The sequence below is a fragment of the Vidua chalybeata genome, chromosome Z, assembly GCF_026979565.1.
Source record: "Vidua chalybeata isolate OUT-0048 chromosome Z, bVidCha1 merged haplotype, whole genome shotgun sequence".
NCBI lineage: Eukaryota > Metazoa > Chordata > Aves > Passeriformes > Viduidae > Vidua > Vidua chalybeata.
In genome coordinates this window covers 13,098,714-13,117,325 of record NC_071570.1, presented here as the reverse complement: position 1 = coordinate 13,117,325, position 18,612 = coordinate 13,098,714, and the positions used below count along the sequence as shown (strand labels likewise).

At 39.4% G+C, this 18,612-nt stretch overlaps 1 protein-coding gene across 3 annotated transcripts in view; it reads left to right on the top strand.

The window, feature by feature from the left end:
- NTRK2 (neurotrophic receptor tyrosine kinase 2) overlaps positions 1 to 18,612 on the top strand; it is a 198,165-nt gene that overhangs the window by 112,324 nt on the left and 67,229 nt on the right. For all 3 annotated transcript variants that reach the window (XM_053968839.1, XM_053968844.1, XM_053968840.1), the window contains one exon: positions 1,418 to 1,606. In XM_053968839.1, the coding sequence (XP_053824814.1) occupies positions 1,418 to 1,606 (189 nt within the window). The remainder of the gene's footprint in view (positions 1 to 1,417; positions 1,607 to 18,612) is intronic.

Genomic DNA, 18,612 nt, shown 5'->3' with positions numbered 1-18,612 from the left:
CTGCTGGTCGTCCTGCTGGTCTCTCCTCTGCATTCTCTATTTCTCTTGCAGACAAGCTGCCATCTACATAACAGGTTACTCAGCTCTGTCTTGCCTCTACAGTGTTCCTTCTATCCAGTGTAAAACAGTCTGGGAGTCCAACATATTGCAATTGAGTGACTTGGAGTAAACACAGCTTTTTATTGTCCTCAAGGTCTTGTCTTCTGTCCCCTTCTTTGGGGGACATTTGCTCAAGCTGTTGCTGCTACCCAGAGGCTAAATGGAGTTGGCAAAATATGCTATTTCAGAATAGGTACTTCCAGAGGGTTTTTTTTTCCATCTGTTTCTAGCATTGTCTTTTGATTGTTACAATTAAAAGATGTGAATGTCATCCCAAAAACCTTAGTTCATGTGGATGGAGAATGAAGTGAAATATGTGTGATCTCTGCTGACTCTTCAGTCCAGACATTAGGCAAAATGTCTTTGCTGCTGAATAGTGCTTCTGGTTTTCTAAAACTGGAAGAAGTAATGTGGAATTTAAGCGACAGGGTTAGATGTCAAGAGTTCGAATGTTATCTCTGCTGATTTGCTGTTAGTTCAAAGACTCCTGTAGTTCACAGAAGTCGGACACTGTGCTAAGCAGGATAATTTTTTAAAAATCCATTTATAAGGTTTTCTCTCTGTGGCACTTCCATTAAAAATACAAAGCATGGAGTGAAAACAAAACAAAAACTGTCACTGAATTGCCATTCAAAATAGACCTTTTTCCAGAAGGTGGCTAGATTTATATATGGACTGGGGAGCCAGTAAGATGTGCCCCTGGATAGGATGAGGCTCTCTGCAGCAGCTCCAGGTTTTACTCCTCTACTCTTCTCAGCAGCATCTCTGCACCTCTGGAACTATGCAAATTGTCTCCTGGATTTTGGCCCTGAACCATGTTTCTTTCAGAAATTAGCAGCTTCCCACATCAGGATGAGTCCATTTGCTCTGTGTCTTTTCTCTTGTTGTAATGCCAGGTAGGGCAGGCATTCCCTGGATTTGTGCTGTTACTGCTCTGTGCTTCAAGTAGGGCATAAAGTAAAAAAGTTAATGTGCATATTCCATAGTTTATTTCTGAGAATGACAAAATTATTTCAACAAGTTTTGAGATACTGCACAGTGGCAGACTGTGCTGGACACTGACATTTACTCCAGGTGATGTACCGGTACAAAAACTTGTTTTAATGGACAAAAAACCACTGTTCTCCATCTGCACCCAGAGATACAAAATTTTTGAGGTAAGGTCAACAAGGCACACAAAGAGAGCTGTTGACTGTAGGAATGGAGGACAACTGGCCAAAACTGAAAAAAAAAAAAAAAAAAAAAAAAGATAAATTACTAATCTGGGGGAAGAGTACCATCCACTGGGTTACAAGAAAATCTTTGTTTCTAACTCTAGGTCCTTCTTCAGTCATCAGCAATGACGATGATTCAGCCAGTCCCCTCCACCACATCTCAAATGGCAGTAACACTCCATCTTCTTCTGAGGGGGGTCCTGATGCAGTCATCATTGGGATGACAAAGATTCCTGTCATTGAAAATCCGCAGTATTTTGGAATTACCAACAGTCAGCTCAAGCCAGATACCTGTAAGTACAAACAACTGTATGTGTTTCAATCATTCATTTTACCTGTGCAAGTGTTGTGGCTCCTTAACAGAACTAGCATAACAAAATAGTCTAAATTCCTGGGAGTGGAATGGTGGGGTTAAAATGTGTGCTGTTTACTAAAGGTACATGGGATGAACTGCTTTACCTCTGTCTAAGCCAAATTCAGCCCTTGTGACAAGGCAATGAAGCGAGCAATGTTATGCTCAAACCCCAACCCATATTTCATCAAAGTCACTGGTAGCCTTTCCATTGATTTCAGTGGTCTTTGGCCAGTCCTGTGCACTGAATGTATTCTTGGGAGAAAACAGATCTTGGATCAGAAGCAAAAGTCAGTATTGTTACATATGCACTACTTTTAAATTGATCATATCAACATCACCAGATCATATCATGATATCATACTAATATAACCTAACTTTCAAACCTGAGTATTTGTAAATTGTAAAAACTGTAAGGGTTAAAACTTCAGTTCTTGTAATTTCCTTGTACAATTCAACCTCCACAGACTGAAATTGTTTTAAATGTTTAAAAGTAGAGCAGAAGAGAAGAAAGTTGCATGATGGACAATACATGTCACATACAAATTATTTCGTGTTCAGTTAGTAGCAAGTGGAATGTGAAAAAATATGAAGAGCTAAACATATTTAACTATGAAGAGTTTAAAAAAGTATCACTTACTTTAGATGCTACTTTTCAAACATAGTAATAGTTTCAGAATTGAACATGTGAAATGCTGGGGTTTGAATCAGTGATTAGCATTAACGTACATAACTGAAAAATAGCTAAAGGATATTGTGATAAATAGTAACTGCACTGCTTACTATTTATCATCAAGACACTAAGTTCTCTAAGTGTTTCAGAGAAGGTTGTTCTGAAGTGTCACTGGAAGTCTCAATTGTTTCTCTGAGAAGTCATTCTAGAGTTTCCCAGTATAATTAGTGAGCACTGGGCTTGCAACTAAGGGACACTACATCCTGTGTATCCTACCCTGAAAGATACCACTTTCTAGCACAAACTGTAGCATAGGGGCTGGGTTGTCAGGGTTGCCAGGGTTGTCAGGGTTGGAAGCCTTTGCCTCTAACTTTGCAAAACTTTAATGCTGTAACAGAAATCCTTTTTTGACCTGTGCATGACAGCATGCATGCATGACACGAATGCATGACTTCTAACACTGCAAAAAAAAGACTGATGCTGAACTACCCACTTACCTTGTGAATATTAATGCTTGTTTAGATCGAGATTGTTGCACTAGGCACAGTCCTGAAGGATGGTCCTGCAACAAGAGGTCTTTTTTTGCTTTTTTATTGTACATCCCTGATGTTCGCCATTACTGTTCCATTTTTGTGTGGCACTATTTTGTGGCTAGAAATGCTGTATTACCTCTTCTGCTAGCAGATAATAACAATCTGAATATTCCGACCCAGCATATGCAGTGGGATCACAAGGAAATCACAGAATTGGTGACACATGATCAGCATGAGAAAAATGTTATACAGATGCATTCTGATTAGAACATTAATTCTTGTGAAAAATAGAAGCTGTTAAATAATTATAAAGGGGCAACATCCCCAGTAGTGCTCTCTCTGCTTTTAAATATGAGGGTACTGTACCTCTGTTCCCAGCTGCACTAGACAATTTTTTTAATTCTTTAAATAAACATCAGTAACTGCAGAGTTTTTAACTTCAGGGTTAATGTTGAAACAACATACGTGCTGTTCTGGGGAAAAACACAAACTGAACTAAAATACATAAATCTCTCACATTTAGTAAACATGTTTACAGACATATTAAATCATGGCTGACTTGTGTTAAGTAGGTCCTGATCCTAAAAATACGTAAGTCTGTATTTGGTTTTCTGTGCTGCAATGAAACCCACATGGTGTCAGGGAAATTAATCACAGTGCATGAAGTTCAGCTGGTGAACCGAAATGCTTGCAGAATATGCTTACGGACTTTGCTGTGGTGCTCTGGGGAGGTTTGAGGGAATGATTTTCTGCATTCTGCCACATTGCCACTGTGGTCCCAGTCTTTGTGTTTTGGTGGGGGAGTGGAGGTGGTGGTGGTGGTGGTTTTGCTTTAGCAGAGAGAATCAGATAAACTATAGCAGTGTATAAACCAAGGCAGATTTCTTCTACCACACTGAGCATCTATCCAATAAAAACGTGTAATTGAAATTGTCTTGGTCAAAAATGAGCTTCCCAGGTATAATGTTACATATGCTCTTTCCCTCTTTCTCAGTTGTTTACTATTACAGAGCTGTGCTTGTCCTTTCTTAACCTGCCAGCCTCCTCCTGATGTGTATATCTGGTATTTATAAACCTCTAACCTAAGTAGTTTTGTACCTTTTTCCTGTATAGAATAATGCCAGCTCCAGATGTCATATGTTTTCTCATCTCCAGCAAGATAGTTAACAATTTTTTTTTATTTCCTACCTGATCTAAGTTCCATTGTTCACTAGCATTAAACCCAACAATCACTGATAGTCATGCTGGAAAAGGTACTTCTGTATTTAGTGTATGTTGGTCTGTGAAGGAGGTGAGACATCAAGCTAGGTGAAACTGTACAGAGATTGTGTTGCAGTTTTCACAGAAATGAAGGAATACTTTTGCTCTTAGTAGTAAGTGAAGCTTCTTTTTTATTACCTAATCAGGCCATATTTTGACTTATCTACAGAAAACCATTTCTGAATACAGTGTATCAAACTTCATTGCAAAGAATTAGCAGTGCATGTGTTTAAAAGAAAATTTAAAAGTTGATTAAAATCTGTGTCATTTGAAATTCGATCACTGTATCTTGTAATTTGGTCCTTTCACTACTGAATAACGAAATCCAAAGAGTGATGACTTCTAAAGCATCTGTCTGAGGTTTTAAGTTACAGCACTTTCCTCCTTTTAAGATGCAGCCTTCAGGATGGGAAAAGCAAACTGGTGAAGAGCAGAGACCCATCAGCTTCAGTGGTCAGGTTCCAGTCCTCACGCAGAAGGACTGCATTTCTGACAATTCAGCACAGCACTCATCTCTACCTTTAATTGATGTAACAGTAGAAGATTCCATCTTCCAGCTGGGATTGGCTGATATTTACTGCTGACGAAATACTACCAGTATTTCTCATCAGCTTGTTCAGCATATGTCTGTCTGACATGCTATCCCACAGCTCCTGGCTTTTCCTTTCCATGCCATGTTCTGTTGCTTGCTGCTGGGTGGTGGGTTCATCTGCCACTCCAATACCTTGAATATTTTCACATTGAAATGATACAGTCTGAGGTACACAGACATGTTTCAGACAGCCACCAGACTTCTTGGCTCCTTTTTATATGAAAGCAGAAGGTATTTTCCATTTGTCAGTTCTTGTCAGAGAGAGAAAATTCTGATTTCAGATGGGTGAGAAAGAGCCAGAAGACTGGGCACGCTGCAGTGCTCTTTGCAGTTAAGCCATTATAAACCAGGTGCTGTGTTAGTGTCCACCTGCAAACCTCTTGCCTGGGAATTACCAACAAGGTTCAGTTGTTGGTGTTGAAAATTGAGGCATAGCTTTGTAGGGAAATAACATCACCAGGTCCATGCACCTTGCGTGGATGGCAAATCTTGCAAGATTTTTGTCTCCTGAAATCAGCTGGGCAATGTAATATCTTGGGAGCATAGATCCTAACCTATACTAGATGGTTAGCTTCAATAAACTTATGAGCCGTCTTTTCATTAATATTACATTATTTTAGAAATTAGTCCTCTACACCTCTGCACAGAAATTGTAGCTGCTGAAGTTATCAGCCAAGCCTACCAGACCTGTTGAAAGAGGACAGAAAGAGACATTTTCTCAAGGAACAACTATGGACTTTCTTCATCACTTACCTTGTAGCCCAGCATTTGGAATGTATCAGTCTACGACTGCTAGATTTCTGTGACTAATGGTGGAAATGCAGTCCGTAAGTAACATGGTTGTGTTGGTAGAAAGGTGAAAAGCCAAACCTCAGGAGAGGTCATAAAATGTCAGTGGAAGTGCCTAGGCTGAGATTCTTAGGGCAGAACTTGGATAAGAAATTTCTTGCAGGTATTTTTGGGATTTTGAGAATCAAACTGGTCTTTGAGCCCTACCCCAGTAACTCCCACCCCTGCCCCACAAAGTCACTGTGGTTCTTTGGGTGCTACTGAAAGGAAGGCTAGAGCTTTGCCCTTTTATGAAGAGGTTTGCAAGTTAACAGTTTCAGGCCCCCTATAGTGGAGAAATAGCTGCACTGACATCAGTTTGCACTTCCCAGCTAATCTGTACTTGCAACTCACTCAATTTTGTCAATTTCATTGATTTCAGTGTTGGAAAAGAACGTACTGTACTGGGCAGGCTTATTGATTAGTCAATGGATGGTTCATTGGAAAGATGTTTTCAGTGACTGGCCTTATAAATAGCTATTACATTTCAGATGATGTGGTGTGGATTGTGACTTTCATGTGGGAAATTTGGGTATGTTCTGTATTTCTGCATTTTCAGATTCTCTGTTCTTTCAAGTGTAGGAGTCTGAATATGCAGTTTAGGTAATAGCTATTTTACTTCTAGTTGGCTTCCATTAGGGAAAATCTGAAGCTGATTACAAATTGGTAGAAATAATTTTTCTAAAATAATTTTTATTTATTTTGCTGATCTGAAAAAAAAATGAATATAGCCCATAGTTTCAGTTCCAGAGTAAATTGGTAATTGCATGGGCAGTACTAATTTTAAAGGCAGAAGTTTTTAGAGCACCCCTCTTTTATCCCCTTCTGAACACTGAACTTTTCAATTCATGGTTAGAGATTTTTGCATTTTAGGGATTGTTACACCATTTAGTAAAGAGTGACCTCAATCTTTTTCTGACTTTACTTGTTCTTTAACTATATATTTGTTTTTAACATATGCATAGACAGATTTTGTGTGCTAGTGCTCTGCTTCAGTCCACCACCTTCTTTAATGAGCTTTGAGGGAGAAAATAAATAGGACAGTTATTCTTATGATTATATCTAACTCCCATAGTACAGGATTTTTTTTTTTTAAACCATAGGTCTTGGATTCTGGTGATGATGTCAGATTTCATTTTTGGATAAAAAAAAATCTGAAGAAAAAACTCAGAATATGGGCAGACCCCAGAAGCCTGAGGAATCAGAAAAAAAAATCTGGATTTTTTTGTTCTTTTGTTTTTATAGCCTTTTTTTTTTTTTAATTTATTTATTACATTCTTTTTAAAATTCAGCTTTGATTATTTGGGAGCATTTGAACAGAGCAGAAGCATATGAGAGTGCAGAGCTGGCCTCTCTCTGTCACTGTGGAGAGACAGCCCTGTCACGGCCGCCAGAGAGAGCAGAGGGGAGCAGCCAGACACGAGGGCTCACTGAGTTGCAGTTCCTCTACCAGGCTGTTTGCAGAAGGGTGCAGCTAGTTGTAGTTCAACACCCTGTTGTTTTTCCCAGCTCTGACCACTCCCACCTTATAAGACAGTCCGGCTTCTCTTAATTTTGGAGCATGTTGACAATCTTTGGATCAATATCAGTGAGTCATTCAATATGAAAAAAGAAGTAGTTTTCTGTATTTCCAGGGTAGGTGCAACAAAAGGAGGAGCTGTGATCACCTGATCTGTATTTCTCAGGCATCCTTGTACTAGGAGTCCCACAGCAGAGCCTGGCCCCAGCACATTTCTTTGCTGAGTGCTCAAGTTTCACTGCCGGGCAGAGACATGATGCTCTGCTGAGAAAGTTGCTGGCAAAAATAAAATTCACCAAGAGAGTTTCTGTGCTGAAGGGACCTGACAGGCTTCTGACACAGAGTAGCATATTTGTCTGTTTCTGGGTGCTGCTCATCCTGCACAAGTAGTGTCCTTTGGAAAGCAGCAATGCGCAAATGCACACTGCCTGCAGCGGGTAGTCTCCATTTGACTTTATTCCAGACTATGTCTGTCACCTTACACTTTCCTACAGTCCTGAGGAATAGGGGTAATTTTTGCCTAACATTATAAGGTAAAAATCAATTGAGTACCCTGTGCACAGAAGAAGGATTGCCCAAGACAAACACTCTGTGGGCATTTCCATCTCTTTTGAAAGGCTTTTATATTTGAGTGACTACAAAAAAAGGGCTGCTGTAGTGTTTTCTTAGCCAGCTAAGCCCTGAGGCTGGGGATTTTCCATCAACTCCCAAAGCTGCGGAGCTTAAAATTTATAAGCAGCTCATTTTCCTATGAAAGACACCATGACCTCAGCAGGCAGAATGCAGAGGAGCAAAACTGATGAATCTTAGGGAAATCCAGACTGGGAAGAAAAACCTTTCTGTCCAAGCTGAACTTGTTATTCCTGGCATTCATTGTTAGTTGTGATTGTGAGGTTTAACAAGGCACTCACTTTGGACTCTTCAGATGCTGAAAACTAAAGAACCTTTTTATGCTGAAAGACAAGCATGGATGAGGTTGAGATTACAAGGAGGTATATGAAATATATTTACTTCTTGTCCTTATTCTACTGTTTGTTTCCTTCTGAAGATATTTTATTGACTGAATAAGGATAGAAAGGTATAGGAAGTTATATGTTATTATTTTGACTAAATAAGTTTGTGGTTTGACTGCATGTTTTAATCCCTGATTGCAATCACCATTTAAAATGTGCGTCTTTACAGTTGTTCATCAAGTCACAGGCATGTCAGGCTGTTTTATATATCAGTGGTGTACTTCCATTAGTTGCATTTGAATTTTTTTTTTTAACTGGGCAAGAGATTTTTCTCCCAGACCATAGCTTTCTGAATCTCAACTATTTTTCCCAAGAATGTGGTCATTTATTTCCTTTGACCAACTAATAAAATGTAATAGGGAATAAATGTATTTTAGGGAAATTAGATACTTTTACTTTTGCTGCTCATTCTGAGACTTAATAAACCGGCAATTTTGTTTTCCAATCAGATGGACGAAATTCTCCCAAAGGCAGAAGGCTTCAACTTGAAAAGTGTGGGATTTTATCTCATTAAATTTCATAATTTGAAAGAAAAACTTATACATTTCCTCATTCAGTGTTGAGGTGAATCCACAGAATCACTTTTTTCCCCAGAATGTAACTTTTGTTGCAGTCTTGATCTGTCCTTGAAGTCCATTTATGTCTAATCCAAAAAGGAAGATATCATGCTCTATGCAAAATATTTGCATTTCATCACACAAAATGTTGTTATGTGACCCAGGTTATTCAGTAAAATATTTTCACTGAAGTCCAAATGCTGGAAATGCAACTGTAAGAAAGAACAGCTTTGACTCACAGAATCACAGAATAATGAGGTCTAAGATCATCAAGTCCAACCCATGCCCTAACACCTCAACTAGACTATAGCACCAAGTGCCATGTCCAGTCTTTTTTTAAACACACCCAGAGATGGTGATTCTACCACCTCCCTGGGAAAACAATTCCAGTACTTTATTATTCTTTCGGTGAATTTTTTTTTCCTAATATCCATATCAATACACTTCATCAATACTCTGATCTCTGTTTTGTGGATAGCAAAAGTGTTTTACCACCTGGAAATAACAGCACATGAAACATACTTCAGCATAAATAGCAGATGTTACAAGGACATCTGAGCAAAGAAGATCCAAAGTATGCATTTCAACTACATAATCTGAGTCAAGACAGTATGAAACATGTGCCCTCAATGAAGTGTCCAGTGTCAAAATTAAGGTGAAACCTTAATTAAAGGCTTTAAATTGCTTACATTTGTCAGTAGACTTCAGATAAGAACACTGTTCTTCCTCAGCAGAGCACTGAAGTACACTGTCTACATCAAGCCCAACTATGGGCTTCAGTCACAGAGCACGCTTTATGAAAGATAAGTGAAATTAAACACATGTTCAAGCTCTGCAATTAGGTTATTTGTCAAAGTGAAAAAAACCCAGTGTGGTGCTTTTACTGCAGTGTAGTCTTCATGGCATTGCCACACTCAGTTTGTCATTTGATAATACATCTGTATCAGAAATACATATAGTGTTTTGTCACCAGAACACCTATCTAAACCTGTAACATGTAAATGACAAATACTAATTTATATTTTAATGATTAAGTTATGCTTTTAAGACTTTGCAAACTAGGTTCTATGGGTGTTGATTTTATATACAGAAACCTGCATGTGTAGTACTTAAACTGAATGGGAAGAAAAAAGGTAATCCATTCTGAAAACATCCCTGTCATGAGCCTATGCATGGGAGTGGGATTTGGCCTTGGATTTATTTCTTTGTGTTAGTGAAGTTTTGGCTAAATGAGAAACACACATCCCAAGGAAGTAAGAATAAAATGAGAAATTTTAAATCTGAGAAGTACTTAACTATGAGAAGGTTAGAAATAAATAACTTTGTAGCCGAAATTATTTTATATAGAACCCTGCTTCTAATTTTCTTGAATTCATCACCAAGCAAAATTATTCAGAAACATGTTTGTGTAAAAATGCAGTTAACCCTGAGCATGAACTCAACTGAAGATGATTTTTGGGAGAAAATTATCAGGAATACAGATACCCACAGTAAGCATTGGTTAAGACACAGTAGTATTTATTGCAGTTACAGTGTGATGAGCCATGTTGTTTTTCATCTGTGCGTAACATCTTCACTGCTCTCACCAGCAGCTGTCTCTCAGCATTTAAGGCTATCAGTGCTTTGAGACTGACGTTTGAGAGAAGTTTAGCAGTTTGTGTCCTGCAGGACCATGTGGTTGGCTTTGCGGGTCTGCAGATCTGCCACATGCAGGGAGGCCTGGATGGCCTGTTATGCCTGGAGCAATCAGAACTCTGAATATATGCATGCCCCTCATGATTCTGTGTGTGATTGGGGCAGTATTGACTTGCACGGCAGCTCACACCCAGCAGGAGCTCACCTGCTCAGTGCTGTCCCTCCCTTTCCTATATCACTTGTACTCTGGCTACTAAATTCTACCAGGGAGCTGCTTTCCCCCTGCATCCCACTGGAGATGAATATGAGGAGTAGGATGCAGAAAGCTTGAGCTTTCAGCTGCTCTTGGGTGGTTAATGTCCCAAAGCTTTTTTGTTCTGCAGCCTGTGCAGCTTGATTATCTGTTGTGAGAAGCCTTTCCCAGCAAAAATACCACTGAGGTCCATAAAGTTTAAATACGTTAGTTTTGGTTTTGACAAGTTTTTTCTGGGGAGCTCCTCAATGTCTCAGACTTCTCTGCATTTGTTTTACAAGCATAGGGTAGACCAACAACAAGTTGAACCTAACAGACATTTAAAATTTTATCAGAGATAAAAGTAACCCAGTTGGTAATATTATTAAGTACTCTGTAATGTTCTTCAAATATTTTTTGTCAGCATTAGCTTGTTAATGAACTTCTAAATAGGCTTCTCATGTTCTACAAGATCAGCTGGGGAAAAAATATGATTTATTTTTTCTCAGTGGAAGATGTTTAATTAATATGTCCATTTTAATTTAGCTATATATTCTATATAGTAAAGTACCTGAGTTCAGCATTTTTGAGTCATATAAAAACTAGGATTATATAAGTAGACAATTCTGAAAATCTATTTCCATCATTAATCAACAGCTGAAATGTATTTTATGATCATTTTTTAGAGCTCTCCTATTCTTACTTGCCCTTAAGCTGGTTTTCTTTTGATTTGTTGGACAGAAGTGACAGCACCTTTCATTACCCTCTGCTTTCTTGGTTAAGGATGCTGAAGGGACATCTGCTTGCTGGGTCAATGTCTGAGGGACAGAAGGAGAGACAGGCAGTCCTTGAGCTCAGTAGCACTTGGCAGTGAGGGTTGTGGTGTCTTTCTCAGCCTGTGATTGAGCAGAACATTCCACAGAGGATGGGCTATTGATCTTCCAAGGTCAGAATGTGGAGTGAATTATGAAGCATACAGATATGGTATGAGGTGAATGCTAGATTCGTCTTATCTCTAGTCAATCCATGCCCATAATAATTGGAAGACTATTACTTGCGGATTGAGAGGGACTTACTGGGATTGAAGTACAAAACTCCTGAAGGGGAAAATACGTGTCAAATAAGCTAAGCCAAAATGCTGCAACGAGGTCTGAAATTCTTAAAAGTTCTCTGGATGAAACATTGTGCCGTACCTATGGCTAGCAACTTGATTGTTGCATCCTGGATTTTAGGTTCAGATTTGGGGTTCTAGCCTTTGTTAGCTTACTGGTTCCATGTATTCTCGTGTATCCCCATGTTTTCCCCCCCACGGAAGTCAGCCCCAGGCTGCCGGCCATTGAGTTTTCTCCCCTGCCACTCCTGTGACCACTCCCCCGTCCAGTCCCCGGCAGTTCCCATTGGTTGTTGTGGCAAACGTCACCACCACGGCGTCTACGCTCATTGGGCAGAGGGTTCCTGTCCTCCCCTGTCCCACCCCTATATCCCTCCGCGGCACCCCAGCCTCGGGGCCAGATCTGTCCACGCAAGGTTGGGAGCGGCTGCGGCTTCTCCATCGCAGCTTCAGCAACCAATAAAGCGCCCAACCGCCACGCGGATGGGTTTGGACAATTCCCTGCCTCTTCGTTTCCTTCCCTCGCGCCAACGACGAAGCGCAGCCAGCCCACCCTGGGGCGCAGCCGCAGAAGCGCCTGGAAGTAGCAGCAGCACCAACCCTGACAAGAAGCCGAGGCGACCAAGCCGCGCTCTTAGGAGCCGGCCGGGGCGGGAAAACACGCAGCCGCTCTTGACTGTTAGCTTTGGGGGCCAATTAAACAATGATATTATATTATATTGCATGGGGGTGTTTTTTGCATTTATAAAAAACATGTGGTGTATGCATATCAATTATTTCCTGTTTCTCTATATTGCAACATATCTCTGTATATCTAATATTATAGATAATAATACCCTAATACTAATACTGTCTCTAGGGATTTTTTTTTTTTAATTTCTGCAGTTGAGGGAATCTAAATTCCATTTTCAGATGTCAGCTAGTCCGCTGAAACAAAATTCAGGTGCTAAATAAAACTAAGCAACTGGTTTTCTACAGAACCCTAAATAGCTTCAAAGTGTAAAGTCTGGTCAATAGAATTCAGAGGTTTAGTCAGCTTAGCACTTTGGGAAATTCCAGTAAATTATTGCTTCACCTTTAGCTACCTAAATGCCTTTGAAAACTAGTTGTTGGAAACTGCTAAAAGTCATTAGTTACACAAGCTGCAGGAAAAGGCTGAAAGAGGACACCTTGAGCAGGTCTGAGTTGCATTGGATGGTTGGAATCAGAGTTAAGAAGATGGCAAGCAAAGCTGTTTTCAGAGATGCCTTCCTTCTTTCCTCCTCCCACCTTGGTTTATTTCCCATTGAACTGGAAAGAAGAAATGGAAAATGGGGTGGCTGTCTCTATTATGTTGTTATTTATTCCCAAGACTGGATAGAAACGAAATCTTACTTCAAACAATCTCTAGTTTATATAATTTTGAAGAAAAGACAGATTTGACAGAATTTTCTACTGCCATTATGAGCCAGAGTTCCTCAAGCCAGAGTTTCAGGTAGAAATGAAGCCATTCCCACACAGCAACTCTTATTTCTGAGTGTTGCTGATAATTTCTTTAGATTGTTTGGTTTTGGTTTCTTAGTCTTTCTTTCAAGGATGTACTTTTTTTTTGGTGCCCACAGCTTGGAAGGCTTGTGGCTGCCTTAATAAAAAAAGCCCAGAAAATATCTGGAAACAATACCCGTCAAGTGCAACATGTTCCACACAAAGTAGGAACAGAAAAAGGGAGAAACAAATGGAAAAGAAACAAGAAACTCAGCTTCAGCTTTTGGCAAAGAAAACACAATAATTACGTGTCTGATTTGTTCCAACCACTTTGCAGGAGGACATGATTTATCTTGTCCCTGTTTTATTCTCATCAGAAGAAAAGCAACAGTTTTGCAGTATTTGCAGACTCCACTCACAGGAATTGAGATTGAAACAGTAATGGCATTGCCTTCATACAGAAATGCATTGACCTGCCCTCTCTAGGAAAGTTTGAAAAGCTCCTTCTTGGGTGGTAAAGAGCAAGAGAAACGCTTATAGGCTAATTCTCCAACCTCTGATTTGGAAGTACCCTGTTACACAGTGTTGTGTTCTAATGGGTTTGTGATGCTTTGGTCCATGGAGTTCACTTGTGCAATGGCAGGCGTGCAAAGGTGCTGTATGATCAGGTGAGAATGAAATTATTTGTGTCATCATTGTCGAGCAATGCCATTCCTACTTATGTTGATGGTAAATTCTCACTTCATTTTACTAACTTTATTTGCTCAGTTCAGAAATGGACAAATTGCTACAGTGGATCGCGGTAGTAACTCTTCTAGTACCTGAAAATGGCAGTACCTATTAGGAACCTTTTTTTCAAAATAAGCATCCAATGAACTTAGTTGTGTATTTCTTTCAAGTCATCTAACACCTAAAGATTGGCTTATGCTAGGTGACACATTGATATCCTTTTGTAAATGCTAACTGTCTAATAAACAAGCAGGTATTCCCTGAATACTATGTTAACACCTTCCCTGAGATTAACAGCAACATACTTATATCCTTCTATAGCCGAAATGCTCACGACCAGGACAGCAGTGGAGAAGAGAGATCAGAAGCAGCTGTAAGGCCAGAGGGTCACAGATCACTCACAACCATTGCAGCAGAGAGCTGATGCTTATCTGTCCTGGCAGGTAATGATGTGAAACAGTGTTAGGAAGATCAGGGATGATTAGTGTCCTGCACTCAGTGCAATCAAAGGGGTGAGCCTTTACTTCTGCCCTGAGGGCTCTGAACCCCCACAGCATTCACCAAGTGCCTGGAGAAGGGCCCCCCACCTGTATCAGGACAAGTAGAGGCAAGCTTGTGGTCCCTCAACTTCGACAGCCCAGGGCTGACTGCAGGTGTGAACTGCCTGTGACCAAGTCATATCAGTTCTGTGGCCACTACTGGGCAGGGTGAGTTAGTGGGCTGGACCCCATCAGATGCCATAGCCAGCCCCAGCAGGCATCAGGCACAAAGCTCAAAAGCTCTGTGCTCAACTCAGCCTGGCAGGAAAGGGCCTTTAGGCCTTGTGCATACCCCTGAGAGGAGACATCGGTGCATTTTTTCAGTGAGGTTAAGTTTCAGACACAGTAAGTCACAGTTCTCATCTTGAAGATGTGGTATAGGAGCACAGACTTCAGACTCAAATTCACAGAGAACTTCTTGGAGAATATATTTCCTTTTTGTCTTAGCTTTTTTACCTGAACAGGAAGATGACTATTTCCCAACTTGCAAAAGGCTTTTGCATTATGCATTCTAATGTCGCACATATCCTTGCTGGAAATGGTTTCCTACATTTACCACGAGGTTGAATTGCACTGTAAAGTTACAGTTTTTTGCCTCATTTCATGGCAGCATTTTAGAGAATTCTGAAAATGTAGTACACTGAGGAATAAACACAGTGCAAAACAGAGTATATATTTCAGAAATCATAGAATCATTAAGATTGGAAAAAACATCCAAGATTATGAAGTCCAACTTGTGACTGAATGAGGAAGATGAGAAGATTCAACTTTTCTTTGCAATGATAGCTTTCCTCTAGAGGTCCAATCCAGAACTGATTTCCCATTTTAACCAACAGGAGTCTTTCCTGCCTATTGATCTCTGTGTGTTTTGAGATTGGCCTCAACATCTGAAATGGGGCTGTGGTAAATGGCTTGATTTTTTGTCTCCTCTTGGGATGGAGTTCCTGCCTCTGTGTGCCATGGTTATTTTTCATCATATAAAAAGGACTGTGCCCACCCACAGTGAGCTCTTGGCCTCATCAGACCACTCATACATCCCATCCAGATGTCTGCAAAAGCTTTTAAGAAACATTGTTATGCTTTCTGTGGTGTTCCTCTATGGGTATACTATATACAATTATGCATGTTGAAATCCACACTGTTCATTAGCTAAAACATCTCAAGAGATGAGTTTTCATTTGTAAGAAAGAAGAACAATTATTTAAATGGAAATGCAGATCTCAGGAAAGATTCAATCCTGGGTTTAAATCTTTCCTAAATCTCGATACTCTAGTAATAAGGAAAGGAAATACTGGTACACAAGCTAGGAAATAAACCCTCCATGGTCACAGCTGCCCATTATTCCCTCCCCTGCTTTCTGGTTGAAATTCTGAGAGGCTGTCTGTGCTGACCTGGGCTTGGAGTTTTGCATGGCATATTAGCTCTCTGGATAGTCAGTCTAAAGCAGCCATAGATCAAAGCCTATTTGAACATATTCCAACCAAACCCAGATACTACTGTTCTTTGTATTTGGAATTAGCTTTTGGGTTGTTGCTTTTAAGTAAATTAATGAGCCATTTAATACTGTGCAAGCCAAGCATTTCTGCATTCTGATACATTTTAATTATTAAGATTCTTTGTGTGTGTTGTTAAGTTGTGCAAGCTGTAGGATGACTGTAAGTAAAATCCCACTTTTGAATGGTTACTCTGATTTAGAGAAGGTTGACAGTTTGATTCACATGACACAATAGTTTCTTCTCCCTTTCTCTTCAACCCAATGAAAGGTGGGGGAGCAAAGCATCAGGGAAAAATAATATAAAGATTTATGAAATTAATTTTGTACATGAATGAAAAAATATGAAGTTTACTATTACATTTTATAGCCAGCTTATGGAACAACGAAAGTCAATGAGAACTCTAACATTTTGCTTGTTACCTTCAACAGGCAGTGCTCTGTACGGACAGAACACAGTATATGTCCTTAGGCTTTGCTACAGGGAATAATGCCCACATTGCAAACATGGAGAAAAATTCCTATCTTTAGGTGCTGTTTAAGCTAGCAAGCACATTAAGGTTGACCCTGGTGTCATAAATATAAACTGCAAGAAACAATTACTGAGAAAACTAATTAGATTGGACAAAACTGAACCAATGACACAAAGATACAGCAGATATAAATCATACTCAGACAATAGGGAAAGGAAAATACAAAATCCTATGACTTGTACCCAAGCAATAACGAGAGAGGACTCCGGTAAGAAGTGGCACTCTGGGAGACATCAAAGTGTACAGATCTTCCACTCTCAAACAAAGAGCAGGAAGGAGAGAGTAGGGGAGGGAAAAGGAAATAAGATAAGCAAGACAAAGGGTAGGCCTGTTGTCAATTTACTCCAATGAAGCCAATGTTTTCCAGCTGTACTTCTCCAAACTTAACACAATCACAGTCACTACCTTCCTTGTTCTCCATGGTTTCAGGATTAGGATTAAGAGAGCAAAAGGATTTAGACAAGTAGTCTTTGCTTTTGATACATTACCTAACTTGTTAAACACACAGTGTTTGATTAAGGATTTTCTAATTGCCTTTCACCAGGCCAGTGGGTTCATTAAGTTTTCCAATTTTGTTATGTTTCATCCTGACAGCTGACTAGGCTGGTCAGGTTGAGAAGGGAATTTACCCACACTCCTTTGTAGCCCCAGTGAAGAGGAGGTTGATGGACAGAGCCTTTGTACTGTGTAGCTGTGGCTTTAACAGTTTGTTGACTTGGTTTTATAGCTTTTAAACTGATGTTTATTGCTTCTTTAGATGTTCAGTAGGGAAGTCTTCTTGAATCCCTGATGGTATTGCATTATGGTTATAATTATAAATGTCTCAATCCTTTGGGGAATGTGAAAGGATCAATAGAATACAAGATGAACAACAAAATCCTCTTCTAGGTCACTCTTTATTTCTGTATCAGTCTGTGCCCCGCACCTCCAGGTCTCAGCTTCTACCTGTGCTACTGGAGATACAAGGAGGAAGATTATTAGGATGCTGGAAGAAGGGAAATGTAACAGTAGTGCTTGAGATTATCAAATTGTCTGGATATTTAAGAGGTATACTAATTTACCCTGGCTGCTGAAAAGCTGAAGAACTATTCTTCAGATTTTCTTTTACTAGACCATCCTTACTGAAGATGAGATGGCCCATCATAATCCAAATGCTGAGTTCTAACACAAAAATACTGTTGCATGCAAAACTTTTGTCATTCCAAATGATTGTTACATAGACAAGTCTTTGCAGTAACATAGGAATTTAAATGCAGAATCTCTCTTTAATTTTTATCATTTTGTTCAGCCTGGGAGAGATTTTCCAAGCAATTTCTTTTAAGTCACAGAATTCAGATCAGAATGTAAACTTTGTCAACTGGGAGTCCACACTGGTAAAATGAGGAAAATAATCAGTGGAGCAATGTACTCCACTGTGTGCAGGGATCCTGCACAGGCTTCCATGTGAGATTGGCAACCAGTTCTACATCTGGTGGCAGCTTTGAAAGAGTGGTTCCTCCATTATAATACAAAGTGAGATAGGAAGGTCCTGCAGCCTTTACCAACCACCTTGTACAGCCAGAATAATACAGCCTTTTCTGAATTATTCCATCATCAATACAAGTCCTTCCCCTCCAGAGCTCCAGGGTAGTAGCTGAGGTTTTAAATCCACAGAAGTAAAGCTGTTCAAAAATAGAATTTTCCTCCCATGGCAGATTTCAGCATTTCAAGATTATTTGCTGCTTTAAAATATAAGAGAAAGCAGAGGGAACTTGGTTCAATTTTGTCTCAAGTTTCAACTTGAGCTATTGAAACAGAAAAAAAATCATCAGTAAAATTCAAACAAGTTGGTATTCTAAAATGAAATTTTTTTGGAAAATAATTCAATTTGTGAAAATATTTCAAAAATATAGGTAAGAGTGTTTTTGTGTGTGCTTGTCTGGGGGAGGGGAAGGATTTTCCCACTTTGGAATGTTAAATTTGTTTGTTTTAGAAAACAAAAAGGTAACTGAAAATCACCAAATATTTGAAACTTTATTTTACATCTTTAATATTTTTCAGTGAATTTTTTTACTAGCTTTGTGCTGGAATTAATGCTTTGGAATCAAAAATTTTAATGTCCTGACTCATATTTAATTTATATTAGTATATTTTCTTTCATTTCTATACCTGTTTCCATTAATTTTCATGTTGAACTTATCTGGTAAGGGACTCTAAAAGACAAAAAGTTGTATGTTACTGCAAGTGATATAAAACAA